Source organism: Humulus lupulus, chromosome 2, assembly GCF_963169125.1.
Source record: "Humulus lupulus chromosome 2, drHumLupu1.1, whole genome shotgun sequence".
Lineage (NCBI taxonomy): Eukaryota > Viridiplantae > Streptophyta > Magnoliopsida > Rosales > Cannabaceae > Humulus > Humulus lupulus.
In genome coordinates, this window is record NC_084794.1 from 208,223,191 (window position 1) to 208,245,205 (window position 22,015).

A 22,015-nucleotide genomic window follows, 5' to 3' on the forward strand; every position below is an offset into this window, starting at 1 on the left:
AATGAGGAGAAAGTAACATGAGAGAGAGTAATGTTAGAGAAAATAATAATAAGAGTAGTAAAAAAATTGATCAAAAAAATTAATTTGAAGAACACATAAAACAATATTTTGTTCTCAAAAATTTTGTTTTCTTTAAATTTGCTTATATAATTTATTTTCTGAAAAATAATGCCAAACACCCTCCTTATTTGTTTATTTTTTTGTGAACAATAAACAGTTTTTCGTATAATGCCAAACCACCTGTCTTGTTTCTTTTCTTTCTAGTTTGTTTGCAGGTGAGGAGAAAGACAGTAATAACACACAGCATAATGCAAGAAAACCGAGCGTCGGTGCATTAATAGCAACACACAAACTAGAATATGAACAATTCAGAAGATATTTGAGGTTTTCAAAATCAAACCACTGTTCCCACGCAAGTGGCACAAAAAAGGGAAATTCATTATTTAGTACACATCAGATTACAGCCGCCCTTGCACAAATAGGAGGCAAAATTAATGTGTTGAATCATTTTTTCCAGCAAAAAAAAAAAAGAAATTATACATATAGGCTTAGCTCATGGGCGTACATACAAGGAAAAGAATGCTACAAAACAAAAAGAAGCCGAATCACTCGCTAGTCGCTACAATGGCAATCAAAAAACTTGCACCATCTCCTGGTTTGTCGACTTCTATCCATCAAGTATTTGAATGGAGGGAACCTGGAATTGGAACAATTTGGTAATTCTTTAAGAATGAATTAAAAAATCTCTTTTTCCCTAAATTTTCAACTCACTCTGTAATTTAGATTTATCATTATTGACAATTGTCAAAATTATCAAGTAGTTAATTAAACATAAAAACATACCTACCCCGGAAATCATATGGCTTTATATTCATATCCATCCTTTTACACCTTTGCCACAATGGCTGAGGGGCACGGACCTAATGTATTCCACAAAATATAATCTCCAGAGGTAACCTGTTGGTTGAGAATATAGTGAATAAGATGAGTGTGAGAGTATATTTAAATACTTTCTCCTATAAAACTTGACAGATGAACTTGAGATTTTAATTTCCTGCAATGTTTATTTGCATGTGGTATAGAGTTGAAATTTTACAACCAAAATATTAAAGAAACATAGGCAATAGAAAATTTTAAATGGATGAGAGAACTTGAATTGAACTGGATCTTAACAAGATCTCTAAATGTGGGCACGCGCACATATTGTTTGAATTTGAGCTCCTCGTCTAACCCAACAATATTTAAAAAACAAAAAACTGTCGTCACTGTTTAAGCTACCCCTCTTAGGGAATAATTATCTATGTATCAATACACATGAAACTAGAAGGAAACAAAACATCAATTTGTTCTTTCTAAGCATCTCCACAACATATGCTATATTTAATAATTTTTTGCATGCCTTATTTCTTGTGCCCAGTGCCCACATAAAAAAGAGCATAGCATATAGCCCAAGGGGGGTAGCTCAAACAGGACAAGTTTGAGGTTTGAGCTCTACATTGAAACTGCTATAATTTTCTCATCCACAAACATTGAAAGTTAAACATGGAGCCTAGTTTAGGAAATTAAAAAAAAAACATATACTAAACTTCAATCTATGCATCACGAACACAGTACTTTCATTATAATGTATAGATAGATGATAGTTGAATAATAGACTAACAATAATTTATGGGAAGAAAAGATCATTTGCAAAACATGTATACATATTTAGATACAAAATAGCAATTTTTTTAGCATAATACAAATGGAATATATTCCAAAAACAATATGTGCAAAATTAAGCATTAACAAACTATTTTGCATCATTGATCTACAGTGTAGGAGTCCGGCAAATTAAGGTTTCAAAAATAAATAAATGAAAAAAAAAGACCTACCTGAGTTGATAGCTCCACAGGTGCTTTAACAGCTGGATATATACTTACCTGCATGTAGCACAAACTGTTATGTAGAGCCAAAATCAACCAACTGTTATACAGTCTTAATGTGTCAGTAAAACAAGCTTGGCTCGGGACATTCGGTCACAGCTTCATTTACAGAGGAAGCTAAAAGGGAGGAAAACTAGTGGGTCAACTTACAGATTTCGTATCAATTGATATTCCAGACAATGGTGCCCCGACAATTTTGAATGATACCTACAGTTCGATGTTAAACAAACATTGTGATTAGTACAACTAAGTTGACTAGCTCTGTATTACAAAAATTCCAAAATTATTAACCATGTCCACATGGTCTGCCAATTTGGTGTTCACATGTCCGCATGGTCTGCCAATTTGGTGTTCTATCAATACCTTTCTCCAGATTCATCTTAACAAAATACAAAATAATTTTCAAGAGGTGCACAGTATAACATGCACACATAAAATTGAGCTAATCAACAAAAGGTTAAGGCATTGCTTAATAAGCATTGGTTACATTCCTAATGTTTACTAGTGCAAACCAAACATATATATATGTTCATTGCAACATTTGGGAGAATATATGCGAATTGAGCTTTAATTGGTAAGGATTCATGGGATGTATGGAACTGGAGGAAGGGTTCGAATCCTAGATGGGTACATGTAAATATATATAAATTTTCATTTGCCATAATTAATAAAATAAAGGGTTTTGTATGTTAAAAAGTTATGGGATAATATATGATTCACCTTGTAGTTATTTCTAAGGACATCAACAGACAATGGCTTATGCCTTATGCAAGTATTATTTGATACAAGATCCTCTACTTAATGTTATAATACCTTAGCACAGTTATACGCCTGCCAAGAAAATGGCTCCTCCAAATCAACTGAAGGAAGATCCTTGTTCATTTTCTCCATCAAGCATTCATTAATGTTTACCATATTATTAGGACCATCTGTCTCAACATCACTATCTTCATCAGCCATTAGTCCAGAGGCTGAACTAGACATAGGCCACCTTTGAATTTGCAACGGGGCAAATCGCACTGTTCCAGGGAAGGTTGCCTCAATACTTCTCCCACTGAGGCCCCGCCCAGTTGTTAAAATTTTCCATTCCAATGAATGCTCGGTGTTTGAAACTGCTCCAATTGAAGGAGTGCCATCAAAGGATATGATTTTCCTCCTAGGAAAAGGCATTGTCACGGTACAAAACTCCATTGTCAAAGGAGATTTATAACCTTCCATCAACCTCAGCTTGAATAAAAATGCACCTTTATCTTCAGAAACCATTGACAATTGGTAAAATCCCTGGACAGGAGGTCCGATGCCACGCTTTGATTGATAACGCATTATGACAAAATTACCCAATGGTGGAGAGAACATCACAGCATGCTTGTCCATACCCTGTTCTGGAACCTGGGCACAAGGATGAAAGGATAAAACTTCAATGTGATTTGTGTTCATCCCTGTCAAGGGGAATGACATATCAGGCAAGCCTTCTAACTCTGCTCGACAATTTATTTGACCAGAAATGGATATACTATCTGGAATTTCATCTCGATCATACATGGCAGCATGGACAACCTCATGAATTGTGAATAATACTCTCTGCTTTCCTTTGTAAAGATATGGCTTCCATGCTGGTTGTTTTAGGTCTGATGGAGGCAAATCTGATGCAGAAAATCCATTAATCTTCATTGAGATAACATTGGAATAGCTCAAATCCAATGGGGTACCTACATGTGTGACGGATGTGAGACACTAACCACAAACAGGTTAAGCAAGACAATCCCTGAAAGTTACATCAGTGAACACAATAAAAAACATGTAATGAGAACTACCGTAATAAAAGGTACCAACCAAAGGGCATTGAGCTTGTTATGAAAGTTCGAAGTGCATCTTTGTCTAATGGCCTTGTACCAATCCTAGGAGTATCTGAGGCTACTATTCCAGTTGCAGCAGTACTAGATGGGTTTGACGTTGAAACTGGTGCAGCTACTGGTTTTGCCCTTGAGGAAATTCCTGATATTCCTATACTTCCAGTTAGTGAGTCCAACAATCCACCAACAGATGGAGATGCATTTACAATCACCTCAGGTTCTACTACCTCGCCAGTGATTGTATCACCAATAGCATGTGCCACCATGAACGCCCTATAAATTGTGGAAAGGAAATTACTCAAAATCTTTGGCTATGCAAATCATTTCACCTGATAAAATTAGATTTTACCAATACTCAAGGCTAGACTCTTTTCTTTCATAATGCTATTTTTGTAAACAAAGCTGTTAACTTACCATACCCTGTGATGGATGGAAGATCAAGCAACAAGGAAGATAGACTGTTATCCACTCCAACAGCAATTCCACAATCAGATCTCTTGCATAACACTGCGTATGCCTTCAGATGCCTGGGTTCAACTAAAGGTAACACAAGGACAGAGTATTGGCCCTTTGTATGCAAGATTAAAGGCCATAGAAGATTGTTATCCCCTTCCTCTTCTTTGTTTATGTAGAGACCAATTATGTGCCGGGTGATTGGATCATCAACCCAGGAATCTGACCCTTTAGCAGAATGACTCATACGTATGCCAAGCCCACGAATAGACCCCTCTCTAGAACCATTAGGAGAAAACAAAATATCAGATTTAAGGAGGAAAAAAAGAAGCAAAAATATTTTTATTTTCATACTGATTCTAGCATATTACTAGGTAGGTTCCGACGATAGCAAACCATGGTCCGACCACTCGACCTACCCGTCACAGATATGGGTAAGGAAATTATTTTAAAATTATGCGATCATACGGAAAGCCTAATGCTACAACATATAGATTTAGATGACAAGAGATAAGGGAAACATTATAATTGATTGCAAATTATTCCCAAAATAAATAAATTTAAACCATTGTGAATGCTGAAAATCTTTGGGGCCAATTGATATTATAGCAGCATAATGAGTGAAAAATAATAAGGAAAATTTCATCTGACCTTCTCTTTCTCTCAACGAAAGCAGCAACAAGCTCAGAATCAGTTGGGAGTGCAGGAAATACGGAATGGATAAGAGTATCACTATCAGGTACAGCACAAGTGTGGTTCTTGCTCTTGCAAGCCGCTCGCCACCGCTTCTCTACCACCGGAAACCTCCTAAATTCATTCAACATAGCACAAAGAAAAAGATTCAAGCTCTAATAAAATACAATTTGATTTCTATTTTTGAAACTATAATTTGAATATGGAGAAATTTTAGGAGCACGATCGGGTGAGGTTGAAAGTCGCAGTGTTGGAATTAGAGGAAAACAATGGAAAATTCCAGTACAAGTAAATAATCTAAGAGTAAAAGGGTAGACCTAGAGAAGACGACGGTGTCGAGGCTGCTGAGGATCCATACGGCTCTGATGCTGCAGCCACCCGCCATGGCTTCCTTCCTTCCTCACTGGTATGCCTGACTAGTTCTCTCTATCAAGATTCAGCAACGCCCTTTGTCCAAAAATTAAAAAGCGAAGACCCTCTCATCGGCAGCCCCTTTTATAGGCCGAGCCCAAACGACACCGTCTGATATGTAAACACGTTAAGCACACTAACGTAATTATCAGAGAAATTATCTTTAAATGTCCAAAGCATTTGACTTGAGAAATTTCACGCTATATACTCTAATTCAAATATATGTCAATATTAGCATGTACTCCTAAATGAGTTAATATCTTTTTCGACTTTGTGATTTGATAAATTATTTTTTGGACTTTATGTTTTATAAAATGATTAAAATAGAACCATAAATTCAATTTTGATGAAGAAAAAAATTAAATATAACAATACAGTTTTTAAGCAGAATGATTTTATTTTTGTTCTGAATTATTAGTTTGGTAAATTATTTGTAATTTTAGTTGAAAAAACATTGACCAAAATCAGGTTTAGGGTTCTATTTTAACTATTTTACAAAACACATGGTCCAAAAAGTAATTTGTCAAAACACAGGGTCCAAACAAATAATGGGAAAAAATACAAGGTCCAAAAAAATATAAACCCTTCCTAAATTATGTCGTTTTATAAAAGATAGATTTTATTGCCCCTAAGAGTTCCAAACTCTCTCTCTCTCAAGCGATGCCACCACCACCACCCACCACAACCCCACAACGAAAAAACACCACATCGCAATCCCGTCGTCACCTCCACCATCATTGAAGCAACTCTCTCTTCATTTTTTTAAGTTTTAATGATGAAAAATCTACTTCGAAACTTAAATCCCAAAAAAGATTGACTTAAAACACTAATTTATAAATTTCAAACACTTATAAACAAAGCTTTTGAGGTTTGTTTGCATTTTTTTTCAAGATCTAGAACTCTGAAAAATTGCAGATTAATGATATTTAATGATGCAGTTGCAATGCCATTGCGATGGTGCCTTGAAAACTTGGTTTTTGGCAAAAATGATGCCTAACGATGCTAATGCGATGGTATCTTGAACACACAGTTTTTAGGCCAAAAAAATCGATGCCTAACGATGTTGATGTGATGTCTAACGATGTGATGCATTGAAACATGGTTTTTGACAAAAAGCAATGCCTAGCGATGCTATTGTTATGATGCATTGGAAACATGGTTTTTGACCAAAATTGATGCCTAACGATGCAGTTGCGATGCCATTGCGATGATGCCTTGACAACTTGGTTTTTGACAAAAATGATGCCCAACGATGCTGATTCGATGGTGCCTTAAAAAATGATTTTTAGGCCAACATAACAGTAGCAACATCATTAGGCATCGATTTTGTTGGCCTAAAAACCATGTTTTCAAGGCACAATCACATCAGCATCATTATGCATTGTTAGACATCATTTTTTCCAAAAACCAAGTTTTCAAGGCACCATCGCAATGACATCGCAACAGGCATCGTTTTTGTCAAAAACCATGTTTTCAATGCACCATCACACTAGCATCGCATTAGCATCGTTTGGCATTATTTTTTGTCAAAAACCATGTTTTCAATATCGAACTAGCATCGCACCAGCATCGCACCAGCATCGCATCAACATTGTTAGATGTAAGAGCGTCATAATCTATTTATTTTGTAAAAACATCACTTGGTTCATATTTATTAAAATAATACCATTTTTGGGAAAAGTTCAGTGGGGCCTTGTCAAAACATGCAATTTGAGCCCAATAATTTAAAATAAAAAATATAGTGTCTTTATGCAGTCTTGAAAATAAAATATAAAGTCACACTGCAGCGTAATAAAAACATAAACCATAACATAAAAAGCTCATTAACATTCTTGGTGTTTATCTAGGTCGTTTTATCGCTCATGGACACCCTGCGTCATACATGCCTAGACATTGGAACTCCCTACATCACAGTGTTGGGTTTTATGCCGTTATAAAACCATGACGGACATGTAACGCGATTTTATATTGTCAATAAAAGAAGTAAAAATCATTTAGTTTGACAACTGTGTTGCTTGCTTGTTTTATTACATAATTATTGGAAATAATACATACATTTATAAAATCCCAAACATATAAATAGTTACAATTGTAGTGACTAGGTCACAGTGAATTATAATTGTAATTATATGTTCAAAAGAATGAGTCTTAAGATTAAGTCAGTGCATTGGATTTTCACTGACCTGGTAATCTATGATATGATCTACTTACACATTCGGGGAGTGATGTCTTATCCAAGACATTGACCAAGTAGATAAGATCGGATGTATATGGGAACATTGGACTAGGACCGATATTGATTATTGATAGATAAATAAGTATCGTTGTTCTCGAATCTAATCAATGTCACACGTTGACCATATGTCAAGTTGATTTAAAATTCTGAGTGATAATATTATGCTAATTATATTATTTAAATTTTTTGACTTGTTTGTTATCGGCTTACCATATGGTCTAGCCCATAGTTACATCTTAGAGATTTAGTAGTATAATTGAGTGGGAGTATTAATCATAGATATGAAATCTATAGCTTCTGTATGAGAGGTGAAAATATGGCTTCCTTAATAGCTTAGTCTAAAAGGGTAAATGATTGAGCGCTCATATCTATGATTAAGTTCACAGATTTATCATTTACAAGGGACTTAGTGGGAGATAAGGATAAAATAGAAATGAGGGGTAAAACAGTAATTTGCACCCGACTCGTTAGTAAGTCATCAAAAAGAGGATTGACTGACTGTAATTGTTATAACAGTTGATAACGTATTTATGGTTTGAAAAATACGTTCTATGAATTCAAGAATTCAATTTCGAATCTATAGTGGAGTCATGAGGAATTAATAAATTGTGAGATAATTTATTTAATAAATAAACTCATGGAAATTTATTGCAGCTTGTATTCATGGATCCATGGTCTGCGCATCACCTTTGAGTAAATCATCTAGAATGTCTCATTTAATTGATTTAATTATCAATTAGGATTTTTAAAGTTGACTAGGTCAATTTTTGAAAATTTTACAGAGATATGAGATTTAGAAAATAAAAGAAAATCTTTGGGAAAATTTATTAATATTGATATATTGATGTCAATATAAATTAATAATTAAATCAAGTTTCAAATTATAATTAGTTAATTTGAATAATGATTTAATCAATTAATTAAAAGTTAAATAAATAAAAATATTTTGATTTTAAGCCCAATTGAGATTTAAATTCAAAACAAAGAGATTGGGCCCAAGTTCATTTGTGGAGCCCAAAGCTTGATTTTTTATTTATTATTTTAATTAATTTAAATTTAAATAAAGCCCAGTAAGTTGCCTATATAAGGAATATGATATCTAGGGTTTTCAGCAGTTAGTCTCAGTTGATTCATTGAGTAAGTGAAAACCTAGAAAGTCTAATCCTTTCTTGGCCACTCACTCTCTTCTTCTTCTTTTCTAGATCTCTATCTTATGTATTGAGAACTAGCCCACACTAGTTCTAGGTTGATAAAAGGCTTGGTGAGGAAGACTGTGTTTCTGATCTAGTTCAATCTCTTGATAATACTCGGCTATAGAAAGGAATCAAGGGTTAGAGAGATTGAAAGAAGGAGTTGTTCCATTGCGTTGCATATTCCTAAGTTTTTACATCTTTGTGTTTATGTTAATTTATGAATCTGATATTCATATGTATATCATGTTATTCTATGTTTCTATAATGTTTTTGGAAAAATAATAGGAAACATGCATCTAGATTTAAATTCAAAGATCCTACACATAGTGTGTGCCAAAAAGAAACCTTATTGCTTACCTGAAAGATGGAAAGTAAGGGGGTGAGTTAAAAACCAAGTAAGGAAATGCAAATAAAATACAACAATTCATAAAGAAACACAAAGCAATCTACATTCATATAGTAAGCTCATAACATATCATAACAAATCATAATCATAACATAACCATAAGATTACACAAAACATAAGCATATTCATACATCATGTGATCATGTCACCCCTATTGTCCATGTCACATCATACAATTCTAAAAGGTAACTAGTAAAGCATAAACTGGTAAATCCTTTTCTATGAGGTAAACAGGAACTCTGGTCCTCGAATAACCTCAGCGCATCTGCCCTATGAGTTACGTCATATACTTAGTAACTCCTTTTTGTGTCGTGTTCAACATACTAACAACCTACTGCTTTTCATACAACATACAAGCATATATACAAATGTGAATATGGGAAAATCGTTAGAGAAGCAAGGCAACCGAGAAGAGGGCCTCGCATACGTAGAGGGCCTCGCTCGTGTAGTGCCTCGCAGAGTTCGAGGGCCTCGCATAGCAAGGCCCAACATGCTGCATGCCAACCATGTGTCTCGCGTAGCCCCTCATAGAGTCCAAGTGCCTTGCGCAGCAACGCCGCCCATCCATGAAGCTGTGTGCCGAGGACAGTACACCCATGTAGAAGGTCGTGCGAAGGTCTGGGTTCCTTGGTGTCGCAACATGCGGAGGGCCTTGCACGGCGAGGGAGAGCCTCGCATAGTAGGGGTGAACATTTGACCCGAAAAACCCGCAAACCCGCCCGACTCGCAACCCAAAAACCCGCATTTTTGCAAAACCCATCAAATTCAGGTGAATCCGGTCCGAACCTAACATGGTTCGGGTTGGGTTGAGATTTTCAAATTAAGGGCACATGGGTTCGGGTTACACCCAAACCCGAACATAATTAAAAAAAAATTACCAAGGCCCAATTCATAAAAAATAAACATTACCAAACTAACAACAAAGTTAAAAAAAACATGTGAAAAGTAAAAAAAGAAATTAAAAAGTGTAAAAAAAAAATGGTATTTCTGAAATATTTTTACCAGGGCCCATTTTTGGCCCAAAGCCCATTTTTGGACTAATCCCACCCGAAACCCGACCAAACCCGAAATCATCCCAAAACCCGAAAATTTTGGACCGAATTCGGTACCACTTTCCTCCACCCGAAACTCGCAAAACCCGAACCCGATGCACCTGAAACCCGACCCATGTGCACCCCCTATTGCATAGCGAGGCCAGGCACCACGTTGAAGGCTCGGTTAGTGAAGGCTGTTAATGAAATGTATGTTGAATCAATGGAAATTGGTAAGAAAATTACAACTCTAGACAAAATATTACTGTTATCCCAAAAATTTGAAAAGAACGACGTGGCAGTAAAATTGGCACATGGCATGAGTTAGTGGGGTGATCTGGCTTAGTAATGGCCCAATACATCTGTTAAGGAATTGGACAGATAGTCAAGCTAAATACACCCGACCGAAGAGAATATTTGGACTGGGGGTTGCTTGGCTCAGACCCCAGTTTGAAGACCCTAATAATTGATTTGGAGCCAAGTCCAAGAAGTTGAAGGGGAGGTTTGGATTTTGGTTCAAAGGATAAAAGCAATAGGTCCGATCGGACCTAAGCTTAGGGGACCTCTTGTTAAGTTTGGCTCGAATGAGTTCAAAGAGAATGACCAAGGCTCAAGTTTTACTCAAGGGGAAAGCCACATAATGGCCGATCGGGTATGTTGTGGAAGAGGTATACTTGGGCTTGAACGAGGTGAGAAGGAGGAGGAAAAGTATACCTCGGACCACCTTGGTCCGAGGAGAAGATTTTGAGGTCCGATCGGACTGTGGTTGAAAAGGAGAGGCTCGGACCATTTTGGTCCGAGGAGAAGGGCACTATGTCCGATCGGACATACCCATAGGAGAGGTACCTTGGACCATTTTGGTCCAAGGAGATGATATGTAAAAGGTGGCTCGGACCACCTTGGTCCGAGGAGAAAGGTCCAAGGTCCGATCGGACCTTGGTTGAACAAAGAAGGCTCAGACCATTTTGGTCCGAGGAGAGGAGCATTGTGTCCGATCGGACATGATGCCTATGGGGGGTGCCTTGGACCATCTTGGTTCGAGGAGTTGTCATGAAGAGATGGCTCGGACCACCTTGGTCCGAGGAGGAGAGTACAAGGTCCGATCGGACCTTGATTGAAGGTAATGGGCTCGGGCTTGACCGAGTGAGATGCCAAAAAGGGTGGTTCAAACCACCTTAAGCCAAGGAGAGAACCATTGTGTCCGATCGGACACAATGAAGGAGTATACCTCGGACTTGCCCGAGGTAAGGAGCAAAGGAAGTGGCCTCGAACCACCTTGGTCCGAGGAGAGCTAAACTTACATGACCTTTGGTCCGAGGGGAGCCATGCACATACCATTGACCCACGAAAAGCTTGAAGAGTAATCAACATGCATGAGAGACTACGTCAAACTGCCCGAAACTACTTCAGTGAGAATTGGTCTAAGCATCTGGGAATCTCTCACTCTTCACTCGAATTTAGGGATCAGTTGTATTTTAAACATTTATTTTGTAATATAAATATAAGGTAAATAATGAAATATCCCTATCTAAAGGGGATATCAGTTGAGAATCCCATGTCTATAAATAGAGAGTTGGGAGGATCGTAAAAGGACTTTTGGGAAAATTAAGAGTTAACCTGTGTTCTAGAGAGAGAAAGTGTTTTTCCCTGAGAGAACCCTTTTTTGTATTCTGGAATATTTTACACTGAAGAAACTCAGTTGACACTGTTCATCTGATCTTGAGTGTGAATACAGTAATAAAATCTCTAGGTGGATTAGGCTATTACCGATCATCGGGGCTGAACCACTATAAAATCTCGTGTTATTTACTTTCATTGATAAAAACTGTCTGTTGTCGTTTATAATTCTCTTGAAGGCTTGTCGTAGTTGACGTTCTTATGTCGTTGGCTAAATTCACAGCCAACATTTTGGTGCTTTCATTGAGAGCCTGAAGAGAAGACAGACAGTCCCTGAAGCATTATGGCGCCTAAGAACACCACCGCGGCCTCCAAGAGGGCAAGCACCTCCAGGGAGCATGCAAGATCGGAAGGCCCCAGCGTTCAAGATCGTGAGAATGAGCCCAGGGTCGTGCTTGAGGATGTAGCTCCTGAAGTTGAGGAGCTCCAGGAGACCATGAGCGCGTTCCAGGAGGAGTTGGCCCAGTTCAATGCTAGGCAGGAGACCTTTGCTGAGGAAATGGCCAAGCAGAGACGAGAGATGGACGCTAGGAGCGAGGAGGTCCGTCAACAACAAGAGGAGGCCGACAGGCGACATCGCGAAGCTGCACTTGCTCTGGAGGCAGCTACGCAATTAACCCGAGCCAACGCTCAAGCTGTGCCTGGGGTGACACCCACCCCAGAGGCAAGGACCACAAAGGCTGGTCATAAGAAAACTGATAGGCCAGGTAGGAATGGTGGTAACCCACCTGATCATGAGGAAGAGGGAGTACGATCGCGCACTGCCTCTACCCAAAGGGGGAATTCTAAGACCCCCTCAAGGAGCCACAGATCAGAGACTTCCAGGTCAGGGAGTCATAAGTCTGGCAGCAAGAAAACACCTTCTGAGCAGGGACACGACAAAGCTCCTCGTGGCAAGGAGACTTCCCACTTCAAAGATGGACATGGGCGTGATGAAGCTGACAGTCATCACACCAACCAGTCGAAGGAGAAGAATAATAATCGACGAGGAGGAGATGATCAACTGGCTCAAACGGGGAAGCCACCACGGCATCCCAACTAGCGTAATGGCAAGGAGCACGCCTCACCTAGTAGACCTTCCGAGAAGACTCGGAGTACGGTGTTCGACCGGTTGGGAAAGAACACTGCTCAGAAGGACCTAAGGGACGTCATTGATGACAGAAGGAGGACCGTTCCGGTCGAAGGGCAGGAGCCAATCCGTCCTACCAGTCGAGTAGAAATACTCGATGTTGATACGCCGGATAGGAGTGCCCGACCAAACGGTCCCGAGGGTGTGTCCCCAGTGGTAGCCCCGGGCATCCAAGCCCAGCTTGATGCTTTGATGGCGGCAGTACAAAGTTTGTCTAAACAACCAGTTATAGATCCGGTAGACCACAGAAGTGGCAGCCCTTTTTGTGCTAGAATAAGAGCAGCCCAACCACCCAGGAAATACAAAGCGCCGATATTGCCAGTTTATACAGAAAAGGCAGACCCGGTGAGACACGTTGGAAAGTTCGAAGATCAGATGGAGCTGCTTGGGGTGAGTGATGACTACCGCTGCAGAGTCTTCCCCACCACCTTGTCAAACACTGCCCAGGAGTGGTACTGGAATTTCAAACCCGACTCCATCACCTCTTGGGAGAGCTTTAGGAAGGAGTTCTGCAGGCAGTTCAGTACTGCCCGAACCCCTCCTGTTTATGCCAACCACTTGGTGGACATTAGGCAGGGCAAAGATGAGTCTCTCAAGAACTACATTCAAAGGTTTATGAGAGAAGCCAATCGGGCTACCGCGGTTGGAGATGAAGGGAAAATGGTTGCAATCTCCTCGGGTATTATTTATCGAAGTCCTTTGTGGGACAGCATCCACCGCCATCCAATTTCAACTTTATAGCAGTTTTTGGACCGGGTAGATAAGTACATGAAGTTAGATGATGCCATTGAGAAAGGAGAGAACGGGTTGAACAACCCAAGTGGATCAGATGAAACTCCGAAGGATAGCGGAAATGATCAAGGCGGTAGTAAGAAACGTGGGAATAACGGGTCTGACCGCCACAATGAGAAAAAAGCTAAGTCAGGATCCAATGACAAGCCTACGAAGTATGAACCTCGATTCACCAACTACACCACTCTTTCGGCAACCCGAGCGGAGATCTATCTAGCCAGCCATCAGGAGGTCCCTTACCGGAGACCCCCACCAATCAAGGAGGAAATGAGTAAGAGGGATAAGAACAAGTTTTGTCGTTTTCATGGAGACTATGGTCACGACACGAATGAGTGTAATCACCTTAAGGATGAGATAGAGTTTCTCCTCCGGTCGGGGAAACTAAAAAAGTATAAGGCAGAGAAGACCCAGGGAGAGGAAAGCAGCAATAATCCTGGGTTCAAGAGGCAACGGTCCCCACCTTTGCAACCTGAACCTGTGGACTTCACACTAGATACAATATGTGGAGGACCACATCTTGCTGGGGATAGAAACAAGGCGAGGGAGAGGTATGCTCGCACCCTTCGTCATGAGTTGGGGGCGGCGTCCACTTCCGAGGTTATGACGGTGGAGGAGAGACCATCAAAGAACCCAAGGTATGAAAGTGAGTCCCTCACTTTCACCGAAGAAGATGCTAAACACGTGAGGTATCCTCACAATGACCCTCTTGTTGTGACAGTTCAAATAGCTAATATGAAGGTGAAAAGATGTCTAGTTGATACGGGAAGCTCCGTAAACATTATTTATAAGTCCTCTTTCGAAAAAATGAAGCTATCCATCAATGACTTGAAGCCATGTTCTCACGTCATTTATGGGTTTACTGGAGAGGGACTGTCACCAGCTGGGACAATAAAGTTACCAGTCACCACGGGGGAAGCCCCCAAGCATGAAACCGTGATGACTGAGTTTTTTATTGTTGACTGCCCGTCTGCCTACAATGTGGTTATTGGTCGACCACTACTCACCAACTTGCATGCGGTAGTTTCAATTTGGCACCTCTCTATGAAGTTCCCGACCAGCTTGAACAAGGTTTGAAACCTTTGTCCAAAAGCTTATTTCCTCCTAACTCAAGCACTAAGGGATCTCTTACAGATTTTGGAAATGCTTTCAGGAATAATCAAGCCTTTAGGTGTTTTCTAGCCAAGTGCTCTAATGGATAGAAAAGTTGTGTCTTACAAGTGAGCAATATGCTCCTATTTATAGGATTTAGAGACACCATTTGAATTTCAAATTCCACCAACCCCCATGGCTGTTACCAATGATTAATTGGATGTTTATAGAGTTAAAAATGAAATTTGAGAGTTATTTGGGTTTTTGGAGCCGTTCAAAAATGTTGGAAAAAACTAAAAAAAGTTGGGCAGTTAAGCACCTGTGGCCGCGCCCACTGACCAATTTCAGCACACAAAAATGTGTTGTTTTTCCAAATGGTTCCAATACACTCCCAATTAATTTTGTAACCCCCAAAACACATTATTGGGGTTAAAATTATATCTCTAACAACCATTTCACATATGACTTTAAGAAATTCATCTCAATATTGTGTAACAACAAATCTACACAATAATGGACAATATTTAGAAGTTACAAATTTGTGGCTGAATTTGTCACTCCAAATATGTTACATATTTGAATATATTGTAACTCTCTATTATATGTTATAATATGTGACACTCTTTGTCACATTTATTTAATCTAAAACATTATATTATAAAAAAATATAACATTCCCCTCCTAGATTAAATAGTTATCTACTGTAACACTTATTTAATCAATCATTATATTTTAACATATAACATATCCCCCACTTGATTAAATAAGAACTCTCTTTTATAGGAGTCATTGCATTGGTGCATAAAAAAAAGTGTTTTTCAACTTGAACTTTACTGTAGTGTAATTATCACAAAATTTGTTGAAAATTTGGTTGCACTAGGCATTGAACCAACTTTTCATGATAACAAATTGGTGATAACACACACACCTTTGCCATGTTCACTTGAGACCTCTATGTCTCGCTTTGCATCGTTAATGGCCATGTGCACTTTCCATTCATGGACGTTCTTGAGAATACTCCCAATTCTCATGAGAGGCGGCACCACCCCTAGGTCCATATAGGTAGAACTCTTACAATATTTTGTTACCAAAAATACTTGTCTTCACAAGACTGAATTCTATTAAAAACCTCTCGGTTTTAACCCTTAACTTGGTAACTCACAAGTACTCAATATCTCAGATGAGACTTGTTTTGAGTACAACTAATATTCACTTGACTGACTTGTTGTTACCTATTGAACCTAATAATAGTTAAATAACTAGTGTTAAGATAGGTTACCATCAATCGTGAATCTCTTTAGGGAGTTTAAGTCCCATCCCTCGAGATGATATAGCCACTAAATCCCTCATTAGTGGCTTAGCGAAAGGATCCGCCAGGTTTTCACTTGTTCTCACATAGGATATTGAGATGACTCCTCTTTGAATCAATTCTCTTACATATCCATGTCTTAGACTAATGTGTCTAGACTTCCAATTATACACTCTATTGTATGCTCTAGCCAATGTCGCTTGGCTATCACAATGTATCGATATAGTGGATACATTCTCTTTGATTAGGGGTATCTCTATCAATAGATCCCTTAACCATTCGACCTCTTTGCCGGTAGCAGCTAGAGCTATAAACTCTGCTTCCATAGTGGAATGAGATATATAGGTTTGTTTCTTGGAACCCCAAGAAATTGCTCCCCCACCAAGTGTAAATACCCAACCAGTTGTGGACAAGTTGTCCCCAATATTGGATATCCAACTTGCATCTGTATATCCTTCTAATATTGAAGGAAATTTGGAGTAGTGAAGGCTTAGTCCTTTGGTTTTCTTGAGATAACCAAGGACTCTTCCAATTGCCTTCCAGTGATCCACACTTGGATTACTTGTAAACCTACTAAGTTTACTTACCGCAAATGCTATATCAGGTCTAGTACATTGGGCAGCGTACATTAGACTCCCTATAGCACTAGCGTACTCCAATTGAGCCACCGCTCTTCCTTCATTCTTCTCTAGTTTTACACTATGATCGAATGGAGTATTGGCATCTTTAACCTTGAGATGGTTAAATTTGTTCAATACTTTCTCAACATAGTGGGCTTGCCCTAACGCAAAACCCCCACTATGTTTCTTTACTTTGATACCGAGTATGGTATCAACTTCTCCAAGATCTTTCATCATGAAGGTTGATGATAGAAACATCTTCGTTTCTTCTATCCCTTTCATGCTATCACTTAGAATAAGGATGTCATCCACATATAAGCAAACAATGATCACATATCCCTTACAGGTTTCGGAATACAAACACTTGTCTCCATTGTTATTCCTAAACCCATTAGACATGATGACTTGATCTAATTTCTCATGCCATTGCTTAGGAGCTTGTTTCAATCCATGTAAGGATTTTACAAGTCTACACACTTTATGTTCATATTTTGGTAGGACAAACCCTTCGGGTTGTTCCATATAGACCTCCTCATTGAGGTCACCATTAAGGAATGCCGTTTTGATATCCATTTGATGAACATACAAGTTGTGTATAGAAGCCAAAGCGAAAAAAATTCTTATAGAAGTTGTTCTTGCAACAGGCACATAGGTATCAAAATAATCAATACCCTCTTTTTGCCTAAACTCTTTAGCTACTAATCTAGCTTTAAAGGTTTGGATAGTGCCGTCAGTGTGGTATGAAATGTATGTTGAATCAATGGAAATTGGTAAGAAAATTACAACTCTAGACAAAATATTACAAATAAATAATTATTGATTAAATAGTGTTACAACTCTATGACTGAAAATACAAATAAATAATAGAAGAATTAGAAGAAGAGAATGGAGAAATACAACTCTAAGCAAAATGATACAAATAAAGTAAAAGTGCTTGAGACAAAAGAAATAAAAGGATTACAACTCTAAACAAAAATACAAGTAAATAGAACAAGAATAATGAGAAGAAAAACAATAGAAGAAAAAGTAAGAACAAGAACAAAAACCAAGAAACTCTCACTCACACAACCAAAGTGAAGAGTGTTGGAGATCACCAATTTGAACAAGGTTTGAAACCTTTGTCCAAAAGCTTATTTCCCCCTAACTCAAGCACTAAGGGATCTCTCACAGATTTTGGAAATGCTTTCCAGAATAATCAAGCCTCTAGGTGTTTTCTAGCCAAGTGCTCTAATGGATAGAAAAGTTGTGTCTTACAAGTGAGCAATAGGCTCCTATTTATAGAGTTTAGAGACACCCATTGAATTTCAAATTCCACCAACCCCCATGGATGTTACCAATGATTAATTGGATGTTTATGGAATTAAAAATGAGATTTGAGAGTTATTTGGGTTTTTGGAGCTGTTCAAAAAGGTTGGAAAAAACTGAAAAAATTTGGTCAGTTAAGCACCTGTGGCTGCGGCCACTGACCAATTTTAGCACACAAAAATGTGCTGTTTTTCCAAACGGTTCCAATACACTCCCAATTGATTTTGTAACCCTCAAAACACATTATTGAGGTTAAAATTATATCTCTAATAGCCATTTCACATATGTCTTTAAGAAATTCATCTCAATATTGTGTAACAACAAATCTACACAATAATGGGCAATATTTGGAAGTTACAAATTTGTGACTGAGTTTGTAACACGAAATATGTTACATATTTGGATATTCACATATATCTAAATATTGTAACTCTCTATTATATGTTACAATATGTGACACTCTTTGTCACATTTATTTAATCTAAAACATTATATTATAGAATAATATAACAAAGGCTTCTGAGAAGGCTCGCTCACCCCCGGACGCCACACGGAGTCCCATCACCTCGTCGTGTTGCTCCAGACGCAGCTACCTCGCCTATGCGCAAGACCATGCGAGGGCCTTGTGGCCCCGGTGTCGGGGCATTGAGGAAAGCCTCTCTTAGTGAGGGCTTCATTGCCTCTCGTTTACTAACCATGCCAGGCCTCCCAAGTACACAAGGAGAATTAGAAAGGATGTCCCACACTTAGCAAAATATTAGAAATCCATGAGCCAAGGTATATTTTAGAAATGTGAGAAGGACCATTAGGCACGTGAACAAGTACAAGGTGTACGACCCTGAGGGAGGCAGAGGCATGATTTCGACATCAATATCCGACAAGTAGTGGTGGTACGAATTCATATGAGGAGTGTTAGCATGATCTGCCTATCTCTGACCATGTATCGACAACCGACACCACGACCCTCTGCTCCACTACACCATGCACCATTACTCTGACAGGGTACCAATGTACGATCTTGTCCCTTGGGACCACCTTGTATCGAGGCCATTAGAGCCCATCTATAAATAGGCTTCGACCCCTCAAACCAAGGGGTTGGAAAATTCTTTGTATGCTCAGACAATTAAGGAATATACGATTTCTGCTCCATTGTAGTTTTGCATCTTTCACCTTCAAGTTCTTTCTACCTTCCTCCTACACAATTTTTGCAACACACTTTGAGTTTTCCGATCGTATATCGTTGATGAGTTCTCATCGTAAACAGTTTGGCACCGTCTGTGGGAAGAAAAAGTATAAAGCCAATGTTCTTTCATCACTTCTAGCAAGGAAAAATGCCAAGGCATTCGAAACACTTATGTCAACTACAAGATGTTGAGGTTTACCTGGATGGAGAACAACTGAGAGCCTCCAGGAAAAATCCTCCTCCACCTAAGCATGGAGATATCTCGGAGGAACATCCTGCCCCAAGAAAGGAGAAGGAAGTATCATCCTCGGCTGTCCAACCCGACGGAGGTCATTCAGAGTCGCCAGAGCACCCACATCCTCGACCTCCGGTGGCACCACACTCCAGCCACCGGGACCTTGGTCCCTTTACGCATAGGCCAGGCAAGAGTCCCCGAGTACACTCTGTGAGTTCCAGCTCAAGGACTCACTTCTATGAGGATGGGATTTGCGAGTTACACAAAAAGAATTGAAGGTTGGAAACCACACTAGAGAACATGCATGAGGTTTTAAGCGACCTTCTACAAGGAAAGTCGAGCATGCCCCTTCCCAAGCATAAGGAGAAGGAGCGTGAGAGAGGGGAAACCACTGTCCCCGCAGACGATGGAAGAACCCAACTTTCCTCTAGCAACACCCCCCAAACAAAGTACCATGAAGGACCTAGGCTGGTGAAGTACCCCTAGGAACAAAGGTGGAGGGATGACACTGGTCGTAAGAATGAACCCGAAGTCACCTCTAAGGAGGCGCCCCCTGACCTAAGAGAAAAACTCAATGGAAGAAGGTCAGAAGTAAGGACGATACCTCCTATGGCCCCTTCGAAGGGTAGAGAGAAGAGAAAGGCCAACCCTACCGAGCTAAGGGACTCCTTGAATAGAAGGCGACATGAGCTAGACACCAAGATGAGGAGCCTTCGGAGTAAAATCGTCACGGCGTCTGGGGGGCACATTACCGATGAAGAGTTCAACTATGAGTTACCCTTCACGAGAGAAATCCAGCTTGAACGGTCCCCAACTAACTTTAAAGAACCTCATATGACCCCATATGAGGGCACTTCAGACCCCAAGTACCACTTAGACGCCTTCAACGATTTAATGAAGCTGAGAGGGATCAATAGCAGAGCAAGGTGTCACTGTTTACTGTCATGCTGAAAGGGCCTGCATACAAGTGGTTCAAGAGGCTGAGGGCGAGGACCATTAGGTCATGGAAACAATTTTCTGACGAGTTTCTCCAACAACACCATGCCGTACATGATTACACCATGCTAGGCACTAGCCTCGCTAACATAAAGCAAGGTGAAGGAGAAAGCCTTAAGAGTTATATCCATAGGTTCAATATGGAGGCAACTAAAGTGGGAAGTTTGACCAGGGGAGAACTCAAGATGGCAATCACGGCTGGAGTGTGCCCAGGCAGTAAGCTATGGGATAATATGCTCAAAAGGGAGGTCACCGACTTAGATGATTTCTACGAAAGAGCACAAAAGTACATTTGTGTCGAAGATGGCCATGAGAACCTAAAGGCAGGGAAAAGTGAATCCCATGTCAAGCCCTTAGCCCATGAAGGTTCAAATGGTGCAAAAAAGAAGAGGGTGTACGAAAGGCCAAGGGATGACCACCAGAGAAGGCCCAAATGCGGAGATGACCCTAGGAAAACATCTTACACCTTCTATACAAACCTGACAGACACCAGAGAACATATCTACCTCACGAATGAAGGCCAAGTTCTCTTCAAGAGACCCCCGCCGATGAGAAAAGACCGATCCAAAAAGGACCCTAGTAAATATTGTCAGTACCACAAGGATATTGGGCATACCACAGTAGAGTGTACCCATTTGAAGGTAGAACTTGAGGAGCTCATGCGCAGGGGGCACCTGGGCAGATATGTCAGAAGGGAAAATAAAAAATCAGAGGATGGGCCGATGTCACCTCGGGCTCGAGAAAGAGCCCCAGAAGTACAAGGAGAAGTGAGAACGATCTTCGGAGGCCCGGGATTTGGAGGAGAGTCCAGGAAGGGGCGAGACATGTATGCTAGAGAAGCTAGATGAAGTCCACCCCCGTGTATCATGAGCCTGGAGCAATGACCCCCGAAGAGTTTTAAGGGAGAAAATGATTCAATCACTTTCACGAAGGAGGATGCACGAGGGGTGCACTTCCCCCACAATGATCCTTTGCTGCTCACCGTCCAACTGGCCAATATGAGGGTACATCAAGTCCTTGTAGACAATGGAAGTTTTGTGGACATCTTGTATTGCCCCGCCTTGGAGAAGATGGGTTTGGGCATCAGACACTTGAAACCCTGCCATTCCTCCTTATACGGATTCACATGGGACTCGATACAACCTCTAGGAGTAATCGAATTGGCCCTCACCATGGGAGAGCAACCCAAACAAACTACTATCATGGTAAACTTCGTCGTGGTAGATTGTGCTTCAGCTTTCAATGCGGTATTAGGAAGATCATCCTTAAGAGAATTGAAAGCGATAACTTCAATATATCACTTAGCTGTCAAGTTCCCAACTCCTGGTGGAATAACTAGTATGAAAGGGGAACAAAAAGAAGCGAGGGAGTGTTATAACACCTCCCTCTGCACGTCTGTAAGGCCACGAGAACCTATGGCGATGGTAATACATGGAGGCACAAACCCGCAGGAACTAGACCCCTGAGTCACAGAGGAGC

The 22,015-nt window shown here is 39.9% G+C and overlaps 1 protein-coding gene across 2 annotated transcripts; it reads right to left on the bottom strand.

The window, feature by feature from the left end:
- Positions 1-353: 353 nt before the first annotated feature.
- Positions 354-5,405, bottom strand: LOC133818925 (AP-5 complex subunit mu). Of its 2 annotated transcripts, none has more exons than XM_062252037.1 (9): positions 5,242-5,405; positions 4,883-5,038; positions 4,198-4,509; positions 3,759-4,051; positions 2,739-3,634; positions 2,076-2,132; positions 1,875-1,922; positions 848-957; positions 354-697 (listed from the first exon to the last, which is right to left on the bottom strand). In XM_062252037.1, exons 1-8 carry the CDS (start codon positions 5,307-5,309, stop codon positions 886-888), a joined length of 1,902 nt encoding a protein of 633 aa, XP_062108021.1. In that variant the 5' UTR covers positions 5,310-5,405; the 3' UTR covers positions 354-697; positions 848-885. The 2 variants fall into 2 exon arrangements, with proteins under 2 accessions (XP_062108021.1, XP_062108022.1); XM_062252038.1 differs by having other exon boundaries at positions 844-957.
- Between the last annotated feature and the right edge of the window lie 16,610 nt (positions 5,406-22,015).

Bases quoted from the DNA above. Each gene is read 5' to 3' on its own strand.
- LOC133818925 (XM_062252037.1), bottom strand. From the start codon at position 5,309: ATGGCGGGTGGCTGCAGCATCAGAGCCGTATGGATCCTCAGCAGCCTC. The intron at 5,039-5,241 runs GTCTACCCTTTT...GAATGAATTTAG, and splicing joins GACACCGTCGTCTTCTCTAG to GAGGTTTCCGGTGGTAGAGA. The intron at 4,510-4,882 runs GTCAGATGAAAT...TAATGGTTCTAG, and splicing joins TTCGTTGAGAGAAAGAGAAG to AGAGGGGTCTATTCGTGGGC.